The 22,453-nt window shown below is 51.4% G+C and overlaps 10 protein-coding genes across 10 annotated transcripts; 3 read left to right on the forward strand and 7 right to left on the reverse strand.

The window, feature by feature from the left end:
• Positions 1 to 422: 422 nt before the first annotated feature.
• On the forward strand, positions 423 to 2,457 carry CLUP02_06740 (uncharacterized protein; the record flags this gene model as incomplete). The annotated part of the gene is made up of 4 exons (XM_049285737.1): positions 423 to 1,626; positions 1,873 to 2,063; positions 2,143 to 2,270; positions 2,445 to 2,457. 4 exons carry the CDS (start codon positions 423 to 425, stop codon positions 2,455 to 2,457), a joined length of 1,536 nt encoding a protein of 511 aa, XP_049142880.1.
• A 410-nt stretch (positions 2,458 to 2,867) lies between these two features.
• CLUP02_06741 (uncharacterized protein) lies at positions 2,868 to 3,653 on the forward strand (the record flags this gene model as incomplete). Its single annotated transcript, XM_049285738.1, has 1 exon — positions 2,868 to 3,653. One exon carries the CDS (start codon positions 2,868 to 2,870, stop codon positions 3,651 to 3,653), a length of 786 nt encoding a protein of 261 aa, XP_049142881.1.
• A 343-nt stretch (positions 3,654 to 3,996) lies between these two features.
• Positions 3,997 to 5,571, reverse strand: CLUP02_06742 (uncharacterized protein; the record flags this gene model as incomplete). The annotated part of the gene is made up of 2 exons (XM_049285739.1): positions 3,997 to 4,383; positions 4,477 to 5,571. The coding sequence occupies 2 exons, from the start codon at positions 5,569 to 5,571 to the stop codon at positions 3,997 to 3,999; spliced, it is 1,482 nt and encodes a 493-aa protein (XP_049142882.1).
• A 579-nt stretch (positions 5,572 to 6,150) lies between these two features.
• On the reverse strand, positions 6,151 to 7,253 carry CLUP02_06743 (zinc-binding dehydrogenase; the record flags this gene model as incomplete). The annotated part of the gene is made up of 2 exons (XM_049285740.1): positions 6,151 to 7,128; positions 7,194 to 7,253. 2 exons carry the CDS (start codon positions 7,251 to 7,253, stop codon positions 6,151 to 6,153), a joined length of 1,038 nt encoding a protein of 345 aa, XP_049142883.1.
• A 232-nt stretch (positions 7,254 to 7,485) lies between these two features.
• CLUP02_06744 (uncharacterized protein) lies at positions 7,486 to 12,140 on the forward strand (the record flags this gene model as incomplete). The annotated part of the gene is made up of 12 exons (XM_049285741.1): positions 7,486 to 7,501; positions 7,578 to 7,625; positions 7,699 to 7,803; positions 7,861 to 7,941; positions 8,215 to 8,284; positions 8,344 to 8,549; positions 8,613 to 9,497; positions 9,551 to 9,731; positions 9,792 to 9,882; positions 9,947 to 9,993; positions 10,102 to 10,339; positions 10,413 to 12,140. The coding sequence occupies 12 exons, from the start codon at positions 7,486 to 7,488 to the stop codon at positions 12,138 to 12,140; spliced, it is 3,696 nt and encodes a 1,231-aa protein (XP_049142884.1).
• Positions 12,141 to 12,284: 144 nt separating this feature from the next.
• CLUP02_06745 (uncharacterized protein) lies at positions 12,285 to 13,349 on the reverse strand (the record flags this gene model as incomplete). Its single annotated transcript, XM_049285742.1, has 1 exon — positions 12,285 to 13,349. One exon carries the CDS (start codon positions 13,347 to 13,349, stop codon positions 12,285 to 12,287), a length of 1,065 nt encoding a protein of 354 aa, XP_049142885.1.
• Positions 13,350 to 14,042: 693 nt separating this feature from the next.
• CLUP02_06746 (uncharacterized protein) lies at positions 14,043 to 14,582 on the reverse strand (the record flags this gene model as incomplete). The annotated part of the gene is made up of 1 exon (XM_049285743.1): positions 14,043 to 14,582. The coding sequence occupies one exon, from the start codon at positions 14,580 to 14,582 to the stop codon at positions 14,043 to 14,045; it is 540 nt and encodes a 179-aa protein (XP_049142886.1).
• A 1,070-nt stretch (positions 14,583 to 15,652) lies between these two features.
• On the reverse strand, positions 15,653 to 17,016 carry CLUP02_06747 (glycosyl hydrolase family 18; the record flags this gene model as incomplete). The annotated part of the gene is made up of 3 exons (XM_049285744.1): positions 15,653 to 15,829; positions 15,891 to 16,682; positions 16,741 to 17,016. The coding sequence occupies 3 exons, from the start codon at positions 17,014 to 17,016 to the stop codon at positions 15,653 to 15,655; spliced, it is 1,245 nt and encodes a 414-aa protein (XP_049142887.1).
• A 1,312-nt stretch (positions 17,017 to 18,328) lies between these two features.
• CLUP02_06748 (uncharacterized protein) lies at positions 18,329 to 18,622 on the reverse strand (the record flags this gene model as incomplete). The annotated part of the gene is made up of 1 exon (XM_049285745.1): positions 18,329 to 18,622. The coding sequence occupies one exon, from the start codon at positions 18,620 to 18,622 to the stop codon at positions 18,329 to 18,331; it is 294 nt and encodes a 97-aa protein (XP_049142888.1).
• Positions 18,623 to 20,620: 1,998 nt separating this feature from the next.
• CLUP02_06749 (deuterolysin metalloprotease) lies at positions 20,621 to 21,473 on the reverse strand (the record flags this gene model as incomplete). Its single annotated transcript, XM_049285746.1, has 2 exons — positions 20,621 to 21,200; positions 21,262 to 21,473. Coding segments are annotated over 2 exons (792 nt in total), but the record flags the coding sequence as incomplete, so codon positions are not given.
• Positions 21,474 to 22,453: the final 980 nt, after the last annotated feature.

Here is a 22,453-nt window from a genome sequence, read left to right on the forward strand (position 1 = left end):
ATAATTATCTCCCTAGGCTTATAGAACTTACTTAGCGAATTTTTTAACTTATTCGTAAATTAATATAATTCTTAGAGTATACTAAATACGAACTTATTTAGCTAGCTTATTTTCTTATTAAAAAGGAAGCTTTTATTAATTAATAAAAATAATTACCCTAGCTTATTAACCTCGTTAATAATTCCGAAATATACTTTTTAAAATACCGAACTTAATTAAGGCTCTCTTAACTAAAGTACTATTTTTAATTACTTTGAGCGCTTAAATAACTTTATTTTTAGTATACGATACTATAGTATAATAAAAAATATATATATTAAAAAGAAATTCGTTTAGATAATAATTATAATTATTATAGTAGTTTGTAAATTAAGGGTAGGATTTTAATTAGGGGGGCTGGGAGGGATTTTTGGGGTAGCCGAATGGGGGGGGTGGCCGAATGGGGGTGTTCCGACTTACTCGGGATTTTCGATGTATCGACAGGGGGGTACCAACAGATATACACGGATCACCGGGCAGTCACTGTGGCTTGGTCGCCGGATGGAGCCTGGGTTGCGTCAGGTGGCAGCTCCATCACTGAAAGGTGCCCCATTGTGGAGATCTGGGAAAGACGAACTGGAAAGTCGGTTCTGAAGATCAAATATGAGGAACCAAACAGGCCAGAGTGGACAGACGTTCCCAGCTATATGGATATATCAGCCGACAAAAGGTTCCTAGCAGCAGGCTCTCGAATCGACATATGCGTGTGGAACACGTCAACTCGTGCTTTGACGTGGGTGATGTCCAATTCCCACATAGACAATATATACTCAATATGCTTTTCACCAAACGCTCAGCGAATCATTTCGGCATCCTATGCATCAACAATCAAAGTCTGGGACTTATCAATAATCGGAGAGGCCGTACCCAACTTTCCAGATGATCACGCGACAAATTTAGTCTGTGCCGATGAGGATCACTTTGCGGCATATTACCCCGAAATGAAGAAAATCAGACTTTGGGGCAGACGACCCAATATACCGGAGTCAAGTTTCTACGAGGAGCATGTGTCTGCTATCGCACTCTCTCAAGACAGCCAGCAACTTGCATTGACTACTTTTGATAAGACCACGATCACGATTTGGAACATAAGTACCCGCGCTATCACGATCAGAGTCTGTGGTCGTACAGAGCACATTTGCTTCGATGCGCGTGACTCTGAAGAGAGCGTTTGCCAACGAAGACATTGGGACGATGAAGTAGCTGATGACGACTACGTCGAAAGACAAAGAAAAAGGTTTAAGAGAATGCCTAAAATTGACTCTTTGACCTTTCGGAATGCGTCTCAGCTTTTTTCAAGTTTGGGGGGTTTGATCAAGATCTGGAAGACATCTAACGGCAGCTGCTCGCACACCATCGCCTCCGGTCATAGCTTTGCTACAGATATCACCTTTTCGAGCCAAGGCCAAAGATTTGCTTGCCTAGCATCTGATGGCCAAGGGATCTGGAAAGGCGTCATCCAGGTCTGGGACGTCGTTACAAAGCAGTGCATTTCAACGCTTTCTTTAGAACAACCTTCAATCTGCTATATCAGATCTCTGAGCTTCTCAGCAGATATGCAACAGCTTGCGTTTTCTTTACACCACGGTATGAAAAGCTATCCATTTTATCTTATAGTAATTGTTTTATGGGACCTGAAGTCTGAATCTCTTATACGTACGTTCATAAGCGACAAATTTCCATTCATCGGAGTAAGGTTTGACACCAGATTTGTTAATCGTTTACATACTGAGTACGGCTTTATCGATATAAGTAACTCTCTGGGTGTGAGTAGCTCGGATTCTATCCACGCAGGCTCTAGAATCTCAGGAGAAGACCTGGAACAAACACTAGATTCAGAGAGGTCGGAAGCAATGCCCTTCTTCCGCGGGTATGGTCTCAGCCGCGATCGAGAATGGATCGTGCGTGACGGGAAACGGTTGTTATGGATCCCTCCAGATTTCAGACGCCCTGATAATGTCGACGACATCATTCCCGGTATAGATGGATTGAGTATCATATGGCTGAGAGGCAGCCGAGATCCAGTACGAATGTACTTTACAGAATAAGGCTAGATTACTTGTTAGAAGAAATTGCTCAGAAAAGCACCTGAGTTAATGATAGGTGAAAACCGAGATTGCTTGCACTCATCCTGCTCACCTTGCTCACCCTAATTATACCGTCCTCAAGGCGGCGGATGACCTGGCTATATTGCTGGCTCCAGAATCTCTAAATCCTTCGGGCCGCCGGACGTCCCACGGCGTGACTCATCAACAGGCTTCGATGCGATGAACACATATAGCTAAGTCAGTAACAAAGAAGGTGCAGCGATAAAGGATTAATCGTAACACTCCGCCTTAATCTATTTCTCTTTCATTTTGATTCCCAATATGACGTCTCGAGACCAAGCACCAGCGGTGATCCAGCGCCGTCCCCTAAACACTTCACCATCAGCCCGCCTAAACTCCTACAACCACCACGCATTAGCTCCATGACTCGAAGAGACGGGCTGCTTGACTCCTTCTTATCTAGACCGGAGAGAGAAAGGAATCGCACCATTCAATATGGGTCGCTGGTTGACGCCGCATATTCAGGAGTGCATGCTGAATCCATCTGCAGCAATCCACCACTTCACCAAAGCTGAAGTCCGCGGACTTTTAGAAATTGCAGCTAGACTAAATCATAAATTGGCGAAAGCTGACAAGAGTCAATCTCTGAGTGGACTGGCAGCAGAGATGGAGCAAAAACCTAAGAGTCTCCAGGACGCCACATCGGCTGGGTACTTCATTCGTATAAGTCACTGCAGCCCCAAAGACGCTGATGGAGGAAATCTTCAACCTGTTAATAACATGCGCGAAGCACTCGTGAAGCTTGTTTCTTCAAAAAGGACCGTCCAGGCACTTCTGAGCCTGTTCTATCAGTTTGGTCAGAATGGGAAATTCTCAGATAACCAGCTTTACTTCTTCCCGTACTACGCCGACCTCAACCGCTTGAGCGAGTGGCGATGCTACATCAAGAGAAGCCACATTGTCGCCATCAGCCAGAGCAGGTTCTATCAGCCAAATCACGCCGGCATCACAGACGAGATGCTGGGTAGGCTGGCATCTCAAGCGCGGCACCTCTGGTCACGAATCGCACCTGATCTGAACTTCAAGAGCTGCATCCTAGATGTCTACGCAGAGGTCCTCGATCCCGAGTTCGAGGTTAAGCTCATTAAGATTAACCCCTGGGGAGCTCACTCCGGCTCAGGCAGCTTACTCTTTCACTGGCTCGATGACGTGGAAATCCTTGATCCTCAACAGCACCACAGCACGACTATGATAAGACTCGTTGAAGCAGGCGAGGCGAAAGCCCTCACGCGCGATGAGGCGTTTCAGATTGGTCGAGGTGGGATTATTGAGGACGAGCTGCGATGTTTGAGGGAGAGAGGGCTTAAGTGGGTTCTGGAGGATGATAGACATGCTGAGTTTATGGGTTTGCCGGTGCCGGATGGGCAGTCTGGGCTTACGACGAGGAAGGATGGTCTTGAAATCTTTCGGAAAGGATTAGACGGGGAGGTCACGGGGGTCAGGCCGACGAATCACCCGCGATTCCTCAAGTTGAAAAGGGCATATGAAGCTAGCCGTTGGAGTTAGCAGCAAGGCTAGGGGCGTTTGACTGTGTCTAATCTTCGAAGCCAAAAGTTGTCGTTTTCAGGGTTTAAAGAATCTGGAATCATGGATGAGGTATAGGTGCGCAGCATAATGAGAAACTCAATTCCGGTCTTCTGAAGGTATCTGTCTATCTCAATCGTCTCAACGACTCTCAATATCACCCGATTGCCTCAGAGTATTCGAATTCTCCAAATCGTTTCTCGCTCTCATCCCGTGTGTATGAAGTTCTCAAAGTAATCTGATTGCACGCTGTGTTCAACTGTCAGTCTCTGAACAAGGTGAAAGATGAAATAAACTCACAGCAGAAAGTGCGATCAACCGGGTTCTAATTTCGCTCGGCCGGGAAGCCAAGTGCCTGCTCGATGCCTTGTGTCGAACTGGCTACTGAGACCTCGCCCTTCGGGGCGTTGAGACCACCGTCAACGTGTTCATTGGCGACTGGGGCCTGCCCAACAAAGTCCTCGTAGGACTTGTAACCTTGGAGCAAAGTTACAAGACCCGCGGAGTTGGGATCATGGCTATGGCCATTCTCAAGGTCATAAGGCGAAGGGATTCCAGCCATCGGGTGGCCTTTGATCACTTCGTTCTTCTTGAAGTAGTCCCAATACGCGCGGAACGCCTTCTCGGTTGTGGGGGTTCCCGAGGCGCTGGCGAGCTTGAAGTATTCAATGACGGCAGTGAGATGGGCGGGCTCGATCTGCTTTCCGCAAACCTGCATCAGGTGGAAACTGGAGGAATGTTTTAGATCAACCACCTGAAGCTGAGCCTTGCGCATGCCGGTGTTCTGAGGTGCCTCCTAAGCAACCAGAAGGACGGTTTGACGAAAGTGGTTGAGGATCTCCTCATGGTTCTCATGGAGCTCCCCTGTTGGAGCAATCGCGATGGGGACTCCAGTTCGGACATACCAACGAAGACCAAGGTGGAAAAGCTTTCCGATGGGGAAGGCTTCAAAATACTGGTGTGAAGCAGGGACGTGGACCTTCTCGATTTGGCGGGTGACGCCCAGAGCCTCCAACCAACGATCCGAGAGATCGTTGATCTTGAGAGCCGGGATGACACCGCCCTCAAGGATGAATCGACTGGGCTGAGAGACAGCCGGGTTTACCGAATTGAGAACGTGACAGTCCAGAGCGTGGCGAAGGTCGCGCACGCCCAAGTCGCGGGGTGACTTGAAGGCTCCGTTGGACTCGAGATCGTATGCCCAGACAACCACAGCGCCGAAGTAACAGGCCAGGAAGCCAGGCTTGCCAAAGCTCTGGATGCAGCTATTGAGGTTACCGGGAGAAGTATCCTTGTACGAACCGAACTTAATGGCGTCAACTCCGTGAAGTAGGCTCTTCTGGATGGGAGTCGCGATCGAGTTCAGACCGACGTGAATGATGTCAGGGTCGGAGCTATCGTTGGACTTGGCAGCCGCCTTCGCAATGGTGATCTCGTCGGTAGCAAAACGCATCTTGCCAGTCTTGCGATCCATCTGAAGGGAGATCCAGATGGGCTTAGGGTTGGATCCATCTACAGGAAGCAACGCAGCGAGAAAGTGGTTGTTAGATGGTCGACTCTCCAAGGGAAGGCTGAAGGCAGGCTTGGTCTTGGCATCTTGACGGCCCACACAGAGCCGCTCATGGAGGTCGTCAGCCTCGAGGCACTGGGCAGAGCAGTACCTGGCCGCCTTGCAGTGGCAGCGGTACTTCCGGGTGGAAGGGTTGCCACAAGCCAGGCACTGCTCGGCTTCCTGTCGCTCTTGCTGATTCTTGCAGCTGGCATAAGTGTTGGGATCGTGGAGAGCCCAGTAGCCTCCTTCACTGCCCTTCTCTGCCATCGAGTATTGCTCAATGGGGGGCAATAGGACGGTGAAGGTGACCACCGGCTTCCACAGAGACTGGCCGTGAGAAGATGACATGCTAAAGGGATAAGGCAGTCAGTATATGAAAGAGAATTGGATGAGAGAGGGACAGCAATGATCACTTACGTCGATCGGTCAGATCGCTGAAGGCTTTTATAGTGATTGATAGATAGAATTCCGGAGACAATGATTGATAGAAGCGATCTGGTATGGGGGATGAAGTGAGATGATCAAGAACCGGTTGGCATCAAGGGAAAGGGAGGTAGGATGATGAAGGTATGGGTCGATTGAGTCGAAAATTGAGGCCGACAAGAAAGACGAGAGGATGGAAGAAGAAAAGGTGAGAAGGTGAGGGTGGGAAGATGAGATTGGGGGTATAGGTGGGAAAGGTGGAAGTTTAAAGGAATCGGGTGGTGAGAAAGGAAAGCCCTAATTCTGGAAGAAAGAGCGAAAGATGACCGTTCCAAAGGCAAGAGCGATCTTGAGGCAGAACAAAAATAACAAAAGAGGAAATCACGGCGGTGAAGGACTATTCACATTATATTCATTATATCATATGATCACGTGCGATATCCTCAACCAAAGTCACAAGTCAGTAACTTCGATCGCTATTTGTTTCCTCAATCCTCAGGCGGTCTAAACAATCTTGTAGACCAGCTTCTCAGCACTCACACCACCCTTGGCCTGCAACTCAAAACCCTTATTGATATCATCCAGACCACCAAACTCCTTTTGCGGGTTCGGCTTGATGGAGCCATCCTCCAACCACTTGGGCAGAAGCCCCAGATACTTCTCCCAGAACTTCTTGTCCTCAGGCTTCTCTCCATCAATGTTATCGAAGCTTCCATACGTAAGAGCCCTTCCAAAGACCGAGTACACCAACGTGCTCTCGACCTTGACTCCCTCAGGAGCGCCAACCTCCTTCGCCTTGCGCGGCAAAATACAGACGACGTGGCCACCCTCGGGTGAGAGCGCCGTCGCGACTGCCTTTGTGGTCTCGACTTCGCTGATGGCGTCAAAGATGTGCTTCAGGTCATTCTTCGCAGCCTTCTTGACCTGCTCAATCCAGTCGGCATCGCGGTAATCGATCGCCACGTCCGCACCGAGACTCTTCAGGATCTCGTGGTTCTTCTTGCCTCCGGTCGCGATGACATACAGCCCAGCCTTCTTCGCCAGCTGAATGGCATACAATCCTACGCTACCCGTTCCGCCGTTGATCAACACCGGAAGCGCCTCCTTGCTCGGGCTCGTGGGCTCAGGAAGTCCAAGTCGCTGGAACAGCGCCTGAACAGCGGTAGCAAAGGCCAACGGAATAACCGCGGCCTGGGAATCCGTGACGGACTCAGGGATGGGGAAGACGAGGCTGCTCTCGATGACGGCGTACTGCGCAAAGACGCCGCGGGGAGGTTCGTCGCTGGTTCCCATAACGAACCCTGCGACGCGCTGGCCTTCTTTCAGGGAGGAGCCGTTGGGGTCGGCGACGGTGCCGGCGAAGTCACAGCCGACGGTGCGGCCTGCAGGAGCGCCGGCTGTGGCTTTCCAGTCTGTTGGGTTTTGGGCTACGGCGGAGATTTTGACGAGAATTTCGCCTGGGCCGGGTTGAGGCTTAGGGACCTGGGATGGTGGTTAGTACATGAGAAAGGGGACCGGTTGAGGGGCATCTGAATGACATCATGTACCTCTTGGACTTTGGCGGTCTTGTCGCCTTGAGAGACGAGAGCTCGGATGGTGCCTGCCATTGTTGCTGTGTAGGATATCGGTCTCAATTGGGTGTTTAGGGAAGTTATAGCTGGGGTTGAAGCCAATAGACGAAGTTGCTGAGACTGTTTTTCAGAGTGACATCGTCGGGATGAAGGACGGAATGAAGACGAATTTAAGTCAAGAGAAGGAGATGTTGAAACAACACGTGGGATTAGTAACCTGGTATTCAAGCTGTTGCTGAGAAATCGCGTGCTCAAGCGGGCAGACGCCATGGACGTGAACAAAGGTTGGTCAAGTTAAGGTACCCGTGGGTGGGCTTGGAATTGCGCTTAGAAACAATGAGACTCTGCAAAATCCCCCAGTGAATCGCATCTGCCCCACGAAGTTATTTCCGCGGACGAATAACCTTGGTCCTTAAAGCCTTTAAGGTGTGTAGAAAGGGAGCTATACGCAGTGCCGAGGCGCACAGACTTTCAGCATTAGTCACTAAGGGGCTGTTTCTGCTTAGAAATATGGCCGGATATAGCAAGGGAATTCCCCAACAAGAAATGAACTTTGTCAAAAGTTCAATTGAGCTATTGAATCATAGTCTGCCCATGTATTCTTTCGTGGAATGGTGCTCGAGCTGAACTTGAGCTACATAAGAGGATGATGAGGGTATTCTCAACTTTTCTACAGTCTCTATGAAATGTGCTGTGACCAAGCCCTTGACCAACGAAATTCTGAGTACCTTAGTTAAACCTTTGTGCGACACATTTTGATGGGCAATTGAGTACAAGAATTGGCTGCCCGTATTACATCTTGAGAATGAACTCTCAAAGATTGATGTTCATGAATGAGATAATTGCCCAATGGATTGAGCTAATTTGACATCGAATTCTTAACCTACCCAACCTTCGGCTTTGCTCCCGACCCCATTCATCCTCGGGCCACACGGCCGGTCTCCATCACCCCGCTTCGTGGGAGCCCGACCGAACACGGCAATCACTGAACGAAAAGCTCCGAAACCACCACCGATGAGGATGGATCGGAGAAGATCATATAATTGCCCTCCTCAATCTGCGATGTAGTAACTGCCCGTTCCAAGATCTCCTGCATTGGAATTGCCTGTCAATCACCTTGGCGTAGCATCAACCCCTCTCAAAGTAACGCAGACTTTCTTATCGTGGTGCATCTCCGACGTGACCTTCGGAACCGGGATTGTGCGTACCCCACAGCTGTCTCTGGCGCCATACCGGCCATGAATGATAAAAGCATTCCAACGCTCATATCTACTGGCTTGGGCCAGGCCAAGCCAGACCTACCTCGTGGCACCGAGCTTCGAGGCATCAATCGTCAACAGCTACTTCGCAACTTCATGTGAAAACCACTCATAATGAAGCCCATCTCATCGGCAGCTCTCACCTGCGCCCTCGCCTCATCGGCCTGGGCCGCATCCTATACCGAATCCCTCCTCAGCCTGCACAAGACCCTCGTCGAAGCCGACTCGACGACCAAATCCGAAGCCCTCGGAACACAAGCTCTCAAAGGCTACCTCGAGACGAACTTTACAGTCGAGCTCCAAACAGTCGAAGGAACCCGCCAAAACGTCTTTGCCTATCCCGGCACCGCCCGCGAAGCCCGCGTCCTCGTCACATCGCACTTTGACACAGTGCCGCCTAACATCCCTTACTCCCGCTCCGGCGATGAGATCCGTGGCCGTGGGACTTCTGATGCGAAAGGAAGTGTTGCAGCGCAGATTATCGCTGTGGAGGAGCTTCTCGCGAGCGGGGAGATTGCCGAGGGGGACGTCGCGCTGTTATATGTCGTTGGTGAGGAATCTGGAGGCGACGGTATGGGAGCCGCAAATGAGCTGGGCTTAACGTGGGAATCCGTCATCTTTGGCGAGCCGACGGAGAATACCCTCGTCCGGGCGCACAAGGGCGTGCTGGGGTTCAATATCACAGCCGACGGCGTCGCAGGCCATTCAGGGTATCCCGAGTACGGTCGGAGCGCGATCGACCTGCTCGTGCGCGCCTTGGATAAGATTCAAGACACGAAGCTGCCGTGGACGGAAGAGTTTGGGAACACCACGTTGAATGTGGGCTTGATTGAGGGCGGGGTCGCGACGAATGTGATTCCGGAGAGCGCGTCGGGGAGGGCGTCGATTCGGGCTGCGACGGAGGATTTACAAGGGATTCAGGATGTGCTGCAAAAGGCTGTGTCGGAGGTGACGCCGGAGTATGTCAATTTGACGTTTACTGGGTTTGGTTTGCCAGTGAGTCTGGACTACGATGTTGAAGGTATGTTGTTTGTCCGATTGTTTGACTGGAACGGCCTCGACTGACACAAGCAGGCTTCAACACTACTGTGGTGAACTATTACACGGATGTGCCACGCCTGAATGGAACCCATAAGCGTTACTTATACGGACCTGGGACTATTTTAGTGGCTCACTCGGCTGACGAGCGCATCACTGTCCAGGATCTCGAGCTTGCTGTGGAGGACTACAAGAAGCTCATCATCGCTTCCTTGAAGTGAAGGGGTCTCGATTCCCTCTACTACTATATCAATGATATGCCTTGATCGGATTCAAGCTCAATGGCCGGCTTTATCATCAATGCCCCTTCTGTACATCGTCTGACTCGTCTTGCACCCTGTAATGACCCTTTTGTGCTCAGGTTGCCTGTAGGTGGTGGAAGTTGCGCTGGGTTTACCATGAGATGAATTCATGTGTAAGGATTTGAATCAGGACTGGAATCTTGGAGCTCAACAATCGCCTGGGCCTCATTGGTATGAGTGAGATGAGACAGGGATTCATGAGCGAGTGAGTGAGTGAGAGCTTAGTGAGTGAAAGATACGTACCGTCTACCCCTCACGGATGGTCCGTGCCGAACCTGACGTCAGCCGTCTGGGCGGTCGCGACCCCGCCATGGCGATGGCGTCACACGTGACAGCTCAGCTGGAGCTCAGCTCAGCTCCCTCCGGCTGCCTCACCACCGCCAGCAGCAGCGGGACCGGCCGCCGACCATCCACCAAGCTAGCACCATTCGAGAGCTCAACGGTCACCTTTATTGTGCCTGTCTCTCCTCCTCAAGCTAGCCCATCCACCCCCAAATCCCCCAACCCTTACCACCGCAACAATGTCCAACTCTCGTGGCCTCCCCGATGTCTTGATGACAAAGGTCGACGAGTATGTTGACTCTCTTGCTCCACAGATCCAACCCCGCATCGCGTCTGAGATCGACACCTTCCAGACGAGAACCATCGATAGTCTTGAAGACCAGGTTGTTGACGCCTTTCGTTCACTCTTTAACAAGGACAAGAACTCAGGCGATGGCTCGAGAGGACTGAACGACACACCACCTGACGCCTACGGCATTCAGTCTCTGCCCTTCGCAGATGAGATTGGCAAGCTCACTCGCAGCTTCAGCGTCATCACAGACGAGGCAGGCGATGATCTCCGCGACATCTTCAACCTCACTGATGAGGCCCGTGGAGGAGGAGGAGGCGGCGGCCCTGAGACCCAATCCCGAGGTATCAGCCACAGCGACTCATTTGGCGGGGCAAAGGGCTTCCTCTCCTCCGCCATCAACGTCGTCCAAGACCACCTGGAAAAGAACAAGGGCTCAGGCGGCGGCGGGCAGGGCTTCGAACTCGACGGTCTTCTCGGAGTCCTCAGCAACACCGTCAAGGACGCCGCGCGGAATCCCGAGGAGAAGGCTCGTGTCATTAGCCCCGAGATCAAGGAGAAGGTCGGCATGAAGCTGAGGGAGCAACACGCACCCATCGCGGAACAGTTTACCAAGATTGCGCGGGAGCACATCAAACGATGGCTGCGCGGCAACACGAGCACGCGGGACCTCGGCGACGGTGTCAAGGGCGAGATTGAGGACCAGGTCAAGGATTTGGTCAAGGGTCTTGGAGGCCTGTTTGGAAACAAGAAGAGTTCGCAGGAGGGTAGCCGGGGTATCGGTGACCGTGATGGTCCTGAGGGCGAAGGCGAGAGGGGCGGCTTCTCGAAGGTCATCAGCGACAAGCTCAGCACAGGTCTGGCAAAGGTGCACAGGGAAGTCCGTCTAGAGTTCCGCAAGATCCTTGGTGCCATCGAGAAGCAGCTCTTTGAGCTCCTGCCAGACGCTTTCCAGCGACCTCTGGAGAAGATCCTTGGAGGAAACCCTTTTGACTCTCAACTCGACCGCGACGCTGGCGGACACGCGGACCGCGGGTTCGGGGACGACATCAAGGTCAAGCTGGTCAACAAGATCCGAGCCCTGGTGCGGAAGGTGCAGGAGACGCTGCGCGAGAGCATTCTGGGCGTCGTCAATGGTGGCCACCGCAAGTTCGAGCGTGAGAGCTGGGTGTTTGTCCAGAACATTGTCGAGCAAAAGGTGCAAAAGTACCTTCCCAAGGTCAAGATCAACGTGCCGGATGATATCGGAAACGAGAATGTCAGCGTCGGTGCGCCGACGGCGGGATCTCAGCTTGGTGGTGAGCATCACTCGGGTCAACCCCAGAGTGGCAACTACGCGCCGCCTCCATCGCAGCAGTATGGTGGACAGGGCTCGCATCAGCAGTCATACAACCCTCCTCCGAGCCAGGAGTACCGGCCTGAGCAACATCAGCAGCAGCAGCATCAATCACACCAGGAGTACCGGCCTGATCAGAACCAGCCCCCGTCCTCGTACCAGCAGTACCACTCGGATCAATACCAGGGCCAAGGCCAGAACCAGAACTACGGCCAAAGTCAGAACTACAATCAAAACTACAACCAGAACCAGGGCCAAGGTTACGGCCAAGGTCAGGGTCAGAACTACGGGGGCAACCAGGGATACGGGGGTAACCAGAGCTACGGGGGTAACCAAGGCCATGAGAGTGGCCAAGGCTATGGCGGAAATCAGGGCTATCAACAGAACCAGGGATATGGCGAGAACCCGCGTTACTAGAAAATGAGGAAGCATCAAGCAAAGTAAGGCACAGCGGCATATAAGGAAATTTGCATCTGGAATCGGGGAAAGGATATCATTGAGACCGGGTTGAGAGCAGCTGACAAATTACGAAAAGAACCCAACAAATTCCATACCGGTGACCTATTCCCCGTCACCTCTCGCCATCTTCAGCGCCTCGTCCATCTTCTTTTCAAGTTGAATCCCAACAAGCACATCCAGCATCCTCACAAACTTCCCCCGATCCCCCTCAACCACATCCGCCAACTCTTTCGCACCGTCACCCTCCTGAATGACTCCAAACTTGACAGCAGCTTCAAGAGCTCTCTGATCAGCATACGGAAACACCTCCTCCCATTCCTCCTGTACTCTCCTCAAAAAGATCCCAGCGCCAGTCGGTCCAACGCCTTTAATCCCATCAGTCAACACCTTCTCAACCTTCCTCTGCGCCTCCTCTGTCTTCATCCCCTTGACCATCTCCCTCAACGCAGTCATCTTCTCAATATTCCGCTCGTCTTCCTCGTCTTTGCCGTCTTCCTTCTTACCCCCCTCCTTCTCATCATCGTCACCCACCCCACCGCAAATCTTCCTCACCCCCTCAACCAAATCCCCCAACTGCACGGCAGTCTTCTCCTTGTGCTGCGTCCTCGCCTCCCACATCACCTTCCTCCGCCCCTCAAACCCAGCTTCGTCGAGATCCCGCGGCGTGCGCAGGCCAAAGGGCGGGTTGAGCAGCGTCTTGATGGTGCGGAGGCCGAGGCGGTGGGAGATGGGTTTGCTTAGGAGGAGGGCGGCGACAAGGTTTTGGAAGGGGGTTAGGGTGGAGTCTGGGTAGGTTAGGCGGGGTCCTTCGCCATCATCGCCATTATGGCTGTCGTCGTTGTTTGTGCCCTTTGAGGGCTTTGAAACCTTTGCGGTGTTGACTTTCTTCCCGGCGTCCTTAGGGGGAGGATCCTTGCGATGTTGGCCTTCGTCCCAGTCGATTTCGCCGTGGCCTTGTGGGAGGGAGGGGAAGGCGAGGGAGAAGGCTTCGTCGCTTAGGAGCCAGTCTACAGATGATTTTGGATCCTCCGTCTTGGGCTTTTTGGTGTCGGGTTCATCATCCTGGTCATGGGTGGGCGGCGATGCTTCCGAGGCTTTGCGCTTCGTGCCAGTGTCGGCGGCTTCATTATCAGAGTTGCTGGATGCGGGTTCTTTTCGCGAGGTCATTGTGATATTGTCTTTGAATTACGAAGTGAATTGATGATATTATTGGCACAGTGTTTGAAAGATGATCACATAATTGACTTCAAGATATGGTGCTGGTGAGGATGGCGTCGACTTTTGAGCTGTCGTTGAAGGCTGGATCGTGGATGATGTCATGACTTTCGTGGCCGACGCCAAAGCGCGTCACTGCGCGTCGACGGACTGTTCATTGTTTTTTCTTTCTTTTTTTTTTTTTTTGAATGCAAATGATGAAGCGGAGGTGATTATCAATGTCAAATGAATCCGACAAAAATGAGAGCCAAGATCAATGCTGCTTTAGGGGGGGTGTTTAGGTAGCACAAGTTCTCCATGCGCAGTCACTTCATCCACCAGTGAGACGCGACGTTCTCTACGAAGGTAATCATGATGGATCAACTACTTTTGGAAGGTAGATCATCACTTTCACGAACCGATCCAATGCAAGAGTCTGATAAAACGTCTTGCTTGAATAGTACCTCATGTAAGGCACTGCCATTCAGTGCCATCTAGCCTCAAGAAGTCCCCAGGACCATATGTCGCAACCACGCAGCTAGATAGCAGCCGCGCAAGCCAAAAGAAAAGGTATCATCAATCCAGAGAAGAAAGAGCAGTGGTCCATCCATCCCTCCTGCAGGATGCAACGAATAAACTGAAGTTCCCCACATCCTTGTGACCATCTCACTTCTGCTCGGCCGCCTCCTCCTTGGCGCCATCGGTATCACCAGTCTCCTCCTTGACAGCACCATCACCACCCTCCTTCATCTCCTCATTATCAACATTCTTCTCAGTAGCGGCTTCAGCAGCTTCAGCAGCAGAAGCCGAAGCCGCAGCCTCCTCCGCAGCCTTCTGCGCCTTGCTCTTGCGGCCGCGCTTCTTGGTAGGCGTGCCCTCCTCCTCAGCGCCCTCCTCGACTTCGGCAATCTTCTTCTTGCGCGGGGTGGCAGTCTTCTTGGGGCGGGGTGTAGAGGCAGAACCAGAACCGTCCTCGGTGCTGTTGCTGCTGCCGCTGCCGGCGAACCAGCCGTGCTTGGTGGCGGCGCGGGTGAGGAGGGTGCGGGCGCTGGAGGCGCTGGAGAGGCCGGCCTCCTCGGCCATCTTCTCGAGGACGGCGGTGGTGGGACGGTCGACGTGCTTCATCATTGCGAGGGCGAGCTTGAGTTCGCCGTCGGTGAGGTTGAGGGTGGCGGCGGCCTCGGATGCGGCGGTCTTGGGAGGCATTTCTTGTTGCTCTTGCGAGTTTCTGGTGAAATATGGTGAGTGGATGGGTGGCGGTGATGAGAGTGAATGAAACGCGGATGGGTGAGTGAGAAAAAGGTGGGTGAGGTGAGAATTGATTGACGGGATGAGACTGCCGTGATACTTACTGCGAGACGTAGATGTGAGTTGTCAAAGTAAGGTAAGTATCAGATACGTGGTGTCGAAGAACTCGGAAGGAGGATTCTTGGACCCGAATAGTTGTGGTATCTTGAGTGGATGGCGAAGGAAGATGAGCTGCAAGATATTTGTGAGATTGTGAGAGTGATGTGAGTGGCGAAGGTGTTGGTTTTGTTGCTCAGTAGGAAAAAGTGAGGCGGTTTAATATTGGCTCCGCTGAGGCGAGCGACGTTCTCGACTCGAACCGAATTTAGGCAGGTACGCATGAAGTGGTTCAAGGCAGGAGCCTTCCTGAAAAGGCTTCCTCTTTCCAGGATGAAGTTGAGATCAGTACGAGCTCGTGAGAAGCGCGCCTTACATGTCTCCCTCACAGCCTCAGGCTGTTGCCTCGAAATACATCAGCCTACTGAACAGCATACACAATGGAGATGAGACATTTCGTAATTTCTTGATATTCGCTCTTTGTTCCATTACGTTCTGCAGGTCGACAAGAGACATAAGGCATCACTTGGAAAGTTCTCCTATCAGTGTACACGATGAGTAAGCCCTCTTGGGAGAGGTAGAGGAGGCAGTAGTTGGGCGGCTATAGTCGGTGATGTCTTTCTATCACATGTCCCAAGTTCAAGGACATCCGATTGATATGATGAAGCATCACACAGCATCACCGACAGCCGCCACCACAAACTTGTCTTGACGGAGATCGATACAGTTTTAGGATTCAAGACTAATGAACGCAGCACTTGAGACTGATTGAAAGACTCGTTAGATCAACTTAAGGTTGTGATACTGAGTATATTGACACTAGTGTGACAGGGTATGAGAAGGAAATGGCATGTACTCCATAGATGATGCTATTACAACTTGTCGCTCAGACCTTTTATCTAACCAATGCGCGCTTGACTGCAACAAGTCTCTTACAAGCCGACCGCAGAGCGGATGGCGTTGATGAGAATGTTGTTGTAGTCACCACCAGCCTCCCACATGGCGAAGCCAGCCAGCTTGTTGGATGTGACGTAGTTGCCCTTGGCGGTCAAGGACTGGACGTTGTCGTAGGAAACCCAGACTTGAGCAGTCTCGTTGTAGAGGAAAGGCTGTTCAGCTGTTAGTTACTGTGCAAGTGTGATGGGTATCAGTGAAAGGGACAAAGCTTACAGTCTGACTGCAGTTGTCGTATCCGGTAGCAATGCTGTCGCGAGGCTTGCCCGTCTCGTCGAGGAACTTGCCCTCCTTGATCATGCTCCAGAAGGTGTAGGTTCCACTAGGAGGAGAAGCGGCGCCGCACTCGTCGATTGATGGGTCGTCGTCCCAGCTGCTGCCCTGGAATCGGTTGGTGCTGTTCTGGACGGGGTAGGCGTTCAAGACACCAGGGGAGGCAAAGGCGTTGGTAGAGTTGACGGAGAATCCGTGACCGTAGGCACCGACGGCGAGAACAAGCTTGTTGGCGGGGATACCGGCGCCAATCCACTTCTCAACACCCTCCTTGATACCGCCCTGGTTGTTGCGGGCGTCGCAAGTCATGGCAAGGGGTGCGTTAGGGCCTCCGGTAGCAGCCCAGGCGCCGTAGATGTCGTAGCCCATGACCATGAGGTAGTCGAGGGAGCTGGCGAAAGAGGAGAGGGTGCCGTTGGTGCTGGCGACGTCGAGGGCGTTGTTCCAGGGGTTCAGGCTGGTGGCGGCGGTGAGGTAGAGCTGCTTGGTCTGCTTCTGGCGGAGCTCGGTGAGGAAGGAGGCAAAGTTTGCGGTATCGTCCTTTGCGATTGTGTTGCAGCCGAGGCCCTGGCGGTTGGGGTACTCCCAGTCAAAATCGAGGCCGTCGAGGTTGTACTTTTCGACAAAGTCGAGGCAGGTCTTCACGAAGGCGGTTCTGTTCTCCGCGCTGCCGAAGGCGGTGCTGAAATAGCGGCTGCCGGTCCAGCCTCCGATGGAGACGAGGGCCTTGACATTCTGCGGAGAGGTGTTAGATACTGTGTTGGATAGTAAAGTTGATCTACGGGTAACATACGTGCTCCTTGGCGGCCGCGACAAAGGCGGGAAGCTGGTCGGGAGCCGACTTTGTGAGGTTGAGGCTGCCGTCGGCGGCGGTCTCGGCGAAGGCATACTTTGCGTCGGTGTACTTGTCCCACGGCATGTCGGAGACGGGGAATCCGCGGTTCGCGTGGTAACCCGCGAAATAGGTGGATGCGACAACGCCACAGGTGTTGACGTTGCGCGCAGAGTAAGGCGCGGCGGCAGCGCCCACGGCCAACATGGCCGCGAGCGAGAGTTGAGCGAATGACATGATGCTGTTGTGGATAGTAGAAACGAACTAGACGCAAAAGAATGCAGTAAAGTTGGAAAAGATGTTCAGCTCGAGGTTAAGCTAGCAATCCGTCAGCATCTGGAGATTGGGGTGACGGCTCGGTTTGCTTAAATAATTTCGACGTCGTACGACCCCCTCGCGGCCAACACTGTTCACAACCACCTTACGGAGTTGAGGAGCCCCCTCCCTGCGGAGCACTACAATAGAGTTCACCATAGCCCCATGTTGACGAAGCAAACTAATTGCTTTTCTGGGGCCGCTGGGACCAACGTCAACGGCAAACAGGCGCGCGAATGACTCGGAGCAGGGGGGCTGACGACCTCCGCCGGCAGGGATCACCCAGGTGCCGCGAACCCAAAGGTTTGGTCTGATGTTCAACTTTTCTCCCTATGAGTTGTTCAGGTTTCTTTGATGCTCGAGGCTGCGGCATGTCTAGGTATGGAAAGATATCGGCATGTTCTCTTTGATAGGCTTACGAGGTGCATTTGTGCTCCATGCAGTCAGATATACCCCTGAGCCCTGAGCGGCAAAGACGGGTTCCCAAAATTCTGCGCGTCTGCTGCGGCGGCAGCCCTGTCGGCATGCGATAGTTGCGAACATGCACCCAGCACGAGCCCCCTATTCTTAGAAGGGCGGGCCAACAACAATGGAAGGTTTTCCTGGGTTCCATTTGAATCCAAGGATGCCTCTTGCGCCGGGCCGCCCGGGACGGAGCTGGGCACTTACGTCTTGCTACGCTGCAGCTGCATTCAAGCAACGGGAGATCGGACTGGGCGAATGACTGCCATATTGGGTTTTTCCCAACTTGGGCTCTTGGGAGTCTTGGCTTTTGCGGGAGAGGGGGAGCATGGCGCAGTGAGTGGCCACGATGGCGCGTATGACAAGCCCGTCTACAGAGTTATGCCTCACAAAAGATGCCGTGCTCTCGTGGAATTGCTGGGGATTGGTCGATGGGGATGAACTTTACTATGTGACGGAACCCTGGGGAGCTGACTGGACGGGACGCGTTGGTTCGTCTATGGCGTGTTGGTTGGCCGGTTGGTCTGAGGGAACCGTGGCGATCGGAGTAAGGCATTCTTTCTTTTCTCTCTCTTTCGGTCTTTCGCAATCGCATGTTCGCGAACTATCTTTCGCGAAGCTGCCAAACCCCTTTCAAGGAACAGCGCAGTTGTGAAAGGCCTCCCATTTCTCACCCGTGCCACCCTCCAGAGTCCTCCTCCGACTCCTCCCCCCACGGTTTCGTTTCCACCTTGGCGGAGGGCAGTTCCTCAGGGCAAAAACTTTGTTTTTCTTAGTGTACCACTGTACCACCATAGCAGTCTGTCCAACTAGCCGTACAGAGCGTAGAGCGAGTGGTTGAGCGGGCTGCCGAGGTCGAACATTCTGAAACTCTGGCTAAAAGCATTTCGTGCGTCTTGGACATTGGTTGGTGCCGTGCGTTGCAGCCAGCGTTACATGGCGGCGGCCTGGGGCTGCCGACCGGCGGTTGGCCCTCCGATCGGGCGAACAGGAACAGCCAACAGATCATGAGAGGTGACAAGTTGACAGCAGTCCGATCGTTCAACTTGAGGTTGATCACTTGCATTACTGTTCGTCTTCCATCAGTCAAATCATAGGCGGCCGTTAGTAGCCTCACGCGCACGATAAACGCCCAGTCGGCCGGCGCGACGCCGCCCGCCAACGGTCTCCCGGGGCCCCGGAAGTGCCGTTTCCCACATGCAGGGCGCCTTTGTCCACTCCACTTTACCCCTGAGAGCCGCTTTTTCTCTTTCTATTCGTTTTCTTTGCGCAGTAGGAGCTGAGTCAGCCATCTGAGTAGGGGAAGTTTCCTCTTTTAGGGGAAATTGGGAATAGCTACGTTCCCAGTCCGGCTGCGAAACCATCCGACCACTATTCGTTATTAGTCTTGGCAGCACATCGGAAAATGACGAGGCCTGTGGTATTTTCCGGTGGAGGCGATCACATCTGATTGGACCCACTGAACAGTTGTTAATTCCTTCTGAAGCCGAATGCGGTTGAGTCGCGAAAACGAAGCGTGTTTCTCGTCCTTGCGATTCTGCGTCGCTCACGTTCAGGATGACAGTGCAGAAAGCAGCGAGAGAGCTCCGTCTCAGAAAATGGAAGGAACATATACGTAGAGTATATGCCAACGAAAGACTGTTCTGAGATGTCGTCCAAACCAGGTCTGTTGGCTCTAGGTCTTCGAGAGCTTAGCCCATGCAACGGCTGTCACCGTCATAACCGAAGAGAGCATTCATCTGTTTGACAATTGGAAGACTCGAAAATCTTATCCTATTGCCGACGACATATACCGAGCTTTTCTCTTGATAACGGTGCTCAAGAACTTTGTTCATGGTTCAAATTGATAGCATTCGTCTTCGTGACATGGAGGCTTTGGTCCACCTGGAAGACGTCATGGTACAATCTCACGAGCATTCCTCGAACTTCTAGTGTCGCCCGCGGTGCATTGAGAAAACCGGCACAATGATGCGAGGGCGATCAGGAACAAATACGAGATCGGGTTCACGGTGATGCTGGCGACCATATGGGTCTGCAATTTACTAAGCTTTTTTGACACAAAATCAAGACTGAACCTTGTAGATCGTATCTATTTCCAGCAAACATTCGGCGGGAAAGCCCTGTTGATTGTTCAGAGTTAGGATTTGGGAAAATTCGCAACGACAATCAACCAAAGCTCCAATAAGATCGTCTGTTCCGAGTTCAATGTCAAATATTTACATAAAATTATCTGAACAAGTAGAAAGCTTATAAGCTCAATGGTCAAGTAAGGTTTCGGCAAAGATGTGCAAATAACCAAAGTAGTCTGTGAACACTGCGGCTAACGCGACTTCACCACCGCACGCTCAATTGATAACTACCAATCTCGCCGTTCTCCATACAAAAAACTTCATAGTATTTAATACTGCACGTCTGAGGTCAGAGCGAACACGATTGACGCCATGGAAGTGGCATGGAAGGGTGGGTTGCTGCAGGAGGAGACATCCAATGCAAGATGGATGAGCTGATTTTGCGACTGAGCGTTCTACTGTTACAAGTAGGACGTTCTGGATATTGCGCTGAATGAAACCGATTGAGAAAAGCCGATCTGGCAACCTATGAGTTCTGGAGTGTGTGAGGAGAAACACTTTGCAATGGGAAAGGGCGCAATTGGAACCAGGCAAGAAGGAGATTGGAACTACAACCACAAGGACATGCTAGTTCGGACTACTTATTGAGAAACCATGGTTCCTGGGGACATTCGGTATGTGATACGCCTACGTCTACAAGCTGATTAAAAAGACTTCTTCCTCGAGTACATGTATCACAGTCAAGTAGTCACTTGCGATAGTGAAAAGATCTCAGGAGTTCAACCGTTACTTCATAGGCTACTTCTAGCACTTAGCTCACATCAAGCCATTCCGCGATCAAGCTCCCCCTAGGCATATAAATATCCCGCAGTAGTTCCCACTCTACCCGGACCGTCAACTGAATTATAGACATTGAAAGAAGGAAGGGCTCTCATTCCCAAAAGGGAACAGCGCCCAGACCAAACTATGCATGTAGGTCATAAAGACGAACACGCTTAGCCGGTGGTGCAGCCACCGAGGCGGACGCTCTCGGCGTACATCTCGTAGGTGTCGGCGTTGGCAGCAGCCTTGGTGGCAGACAGAGCCTGGGCGGCGGTGGGGCCGTAAGCCCAGTCGGTGGTGCCGTAGAGATGGGTCATCTCGTGCAGCATGCTGCCGGCGCGGTCGTAGTCGTCTCCGGAGCACTGGGAGGCGAGCTCGGGGAAGCCCCAGAAGCCGTTGTTGGGGCAGGGAACGATGACGTTGTCCGAGGGGACGGTGTAGAGGAGGGCGCTGCCGTCGGTGCAGTCGCTGTAGGTGTCCGTGCAGGAGATCTTAGGGGAGGTGGTCTGCACGCCGGCGACGTCGTTGTAGATGGTCTGGACCTTGGAGGCGACCGAGGTCGACTTGAACCAGGTGGTGTAGTAGTAGGACGAGGTGCCCGCCGCGGTGGAGGCGGCCTTGGCCATGGAGATGGCGTCGGTGACGGAGGTCTTCAGGGAGGTCGTCTGCGCGGTGGTGCAGGACGAGTAGGTGATGGCGCGCTTCTGGATGCGGGAGTTGAAGGGCTCCTCACGCTTGCGGGAGATGTGGTCCCTGTAGATGTCAGGTTAGTAAGAGGGTCGCTATTCGCACCGAATGTTGGAATAGGACTTACGCAGCAGCGGTGGTCTGGTCGACAGTGACCTCGACCTCGCCGGAGGTGACATCGGCGCAGGAAGCCAAGTCCTTGAAGGCGGAGGGGATGCTGTCACCAACGGCGTAGTGGAAGCCCTGGATGGCAGTGACCTTGGCGTCGGCAATGCCGTCGAGCTTGTAGCTCTTGGCGGCGTTGACGGGGACGGTGATGGTCTCGCCGGCAGCGATCTTCTAGAAGAGCTTGGCGTCGAGGCCAGTGCGCTTGTAGTTAACGAAGATACCCTCGAAAGGAAGAGCAGTGCCCTCTAGTTTTTATTAAACACTATCTGTCACGAGTTATGGCACGCAGCAATGGGCATACGGAGTATAGTAAAAGTAGCTTAACTATTAAAATAAAAATAAACAAAAAGAAAAGGTCTATATATATAATATCTAAGATAAATACGTAATTTAGTACGTAATAAGCACTTTATAAAATACGATTACTATCCCTATTACGTAATATACCCCCTAATTACTATTACTAAGGAGCTATTATACTTAAAATAGAATCTCTAAATACCCTTATAAAGGCCTAATTTAGTTAAATATAAAAATAAAAAAATAAGTATAAGGGATATAAGTTTTTTAAACTACGTTTATTATAAATATATCCCTTTATTTAAAATAAATAAAATCTTAACTTAAAATAATACGTATTTTATTATTTTTAATATATAAATTACTAAGGGCAAGGCTACTTAGCTACTTTATATATATCTAAATTCTTATAGCGTTACTTAGTTCTTATTTTTTTTCCTCTTTTTAACCTCTCGTAATTATTATAAATACCCCTATTTATTATATATACATACTTACGCCGTTAAATCGTTTACTAATTTTATTCTAAATATAAATATTTAATATATTTAGAAATAATAATAAGTTTTATATAATTTTTATAATACCTCTTATATATATATTATATAATTTATTAAGAGTTTAAATAAATAATAATATTAATAAGCCTTTTTAAGTCGTTACTCCCCCTTATAACCTCTTATTTACTTATTAAAGCTTAGTTACTAAGCTTTCCCTCTTTAATTAAAAAAATATTAAAGTTACTAATTAAAATACTAAGGACTTTATTAAGTTCGAAGCTCTTTTTAATAATTATAATAAGGGTAATAATAAAATAAATAATAATAATAAGAGCTCTAACGGGCTTTTAC

The sequence above is a fragment of the Colletotrichum lupini genome, chromosome 3 (assembly GCF_023278565.1).
Source record: "Colletotrichum lupini chromosome 3, complete sequence".
Taxonomy (NCBI): domain Eukaryota; kingdom Fungi; phylum Ascomycota; class Sordariomycetes; order Glomerellales; family Glomerellaceae; genus Colletotrichum; species Colletotrichum lupini.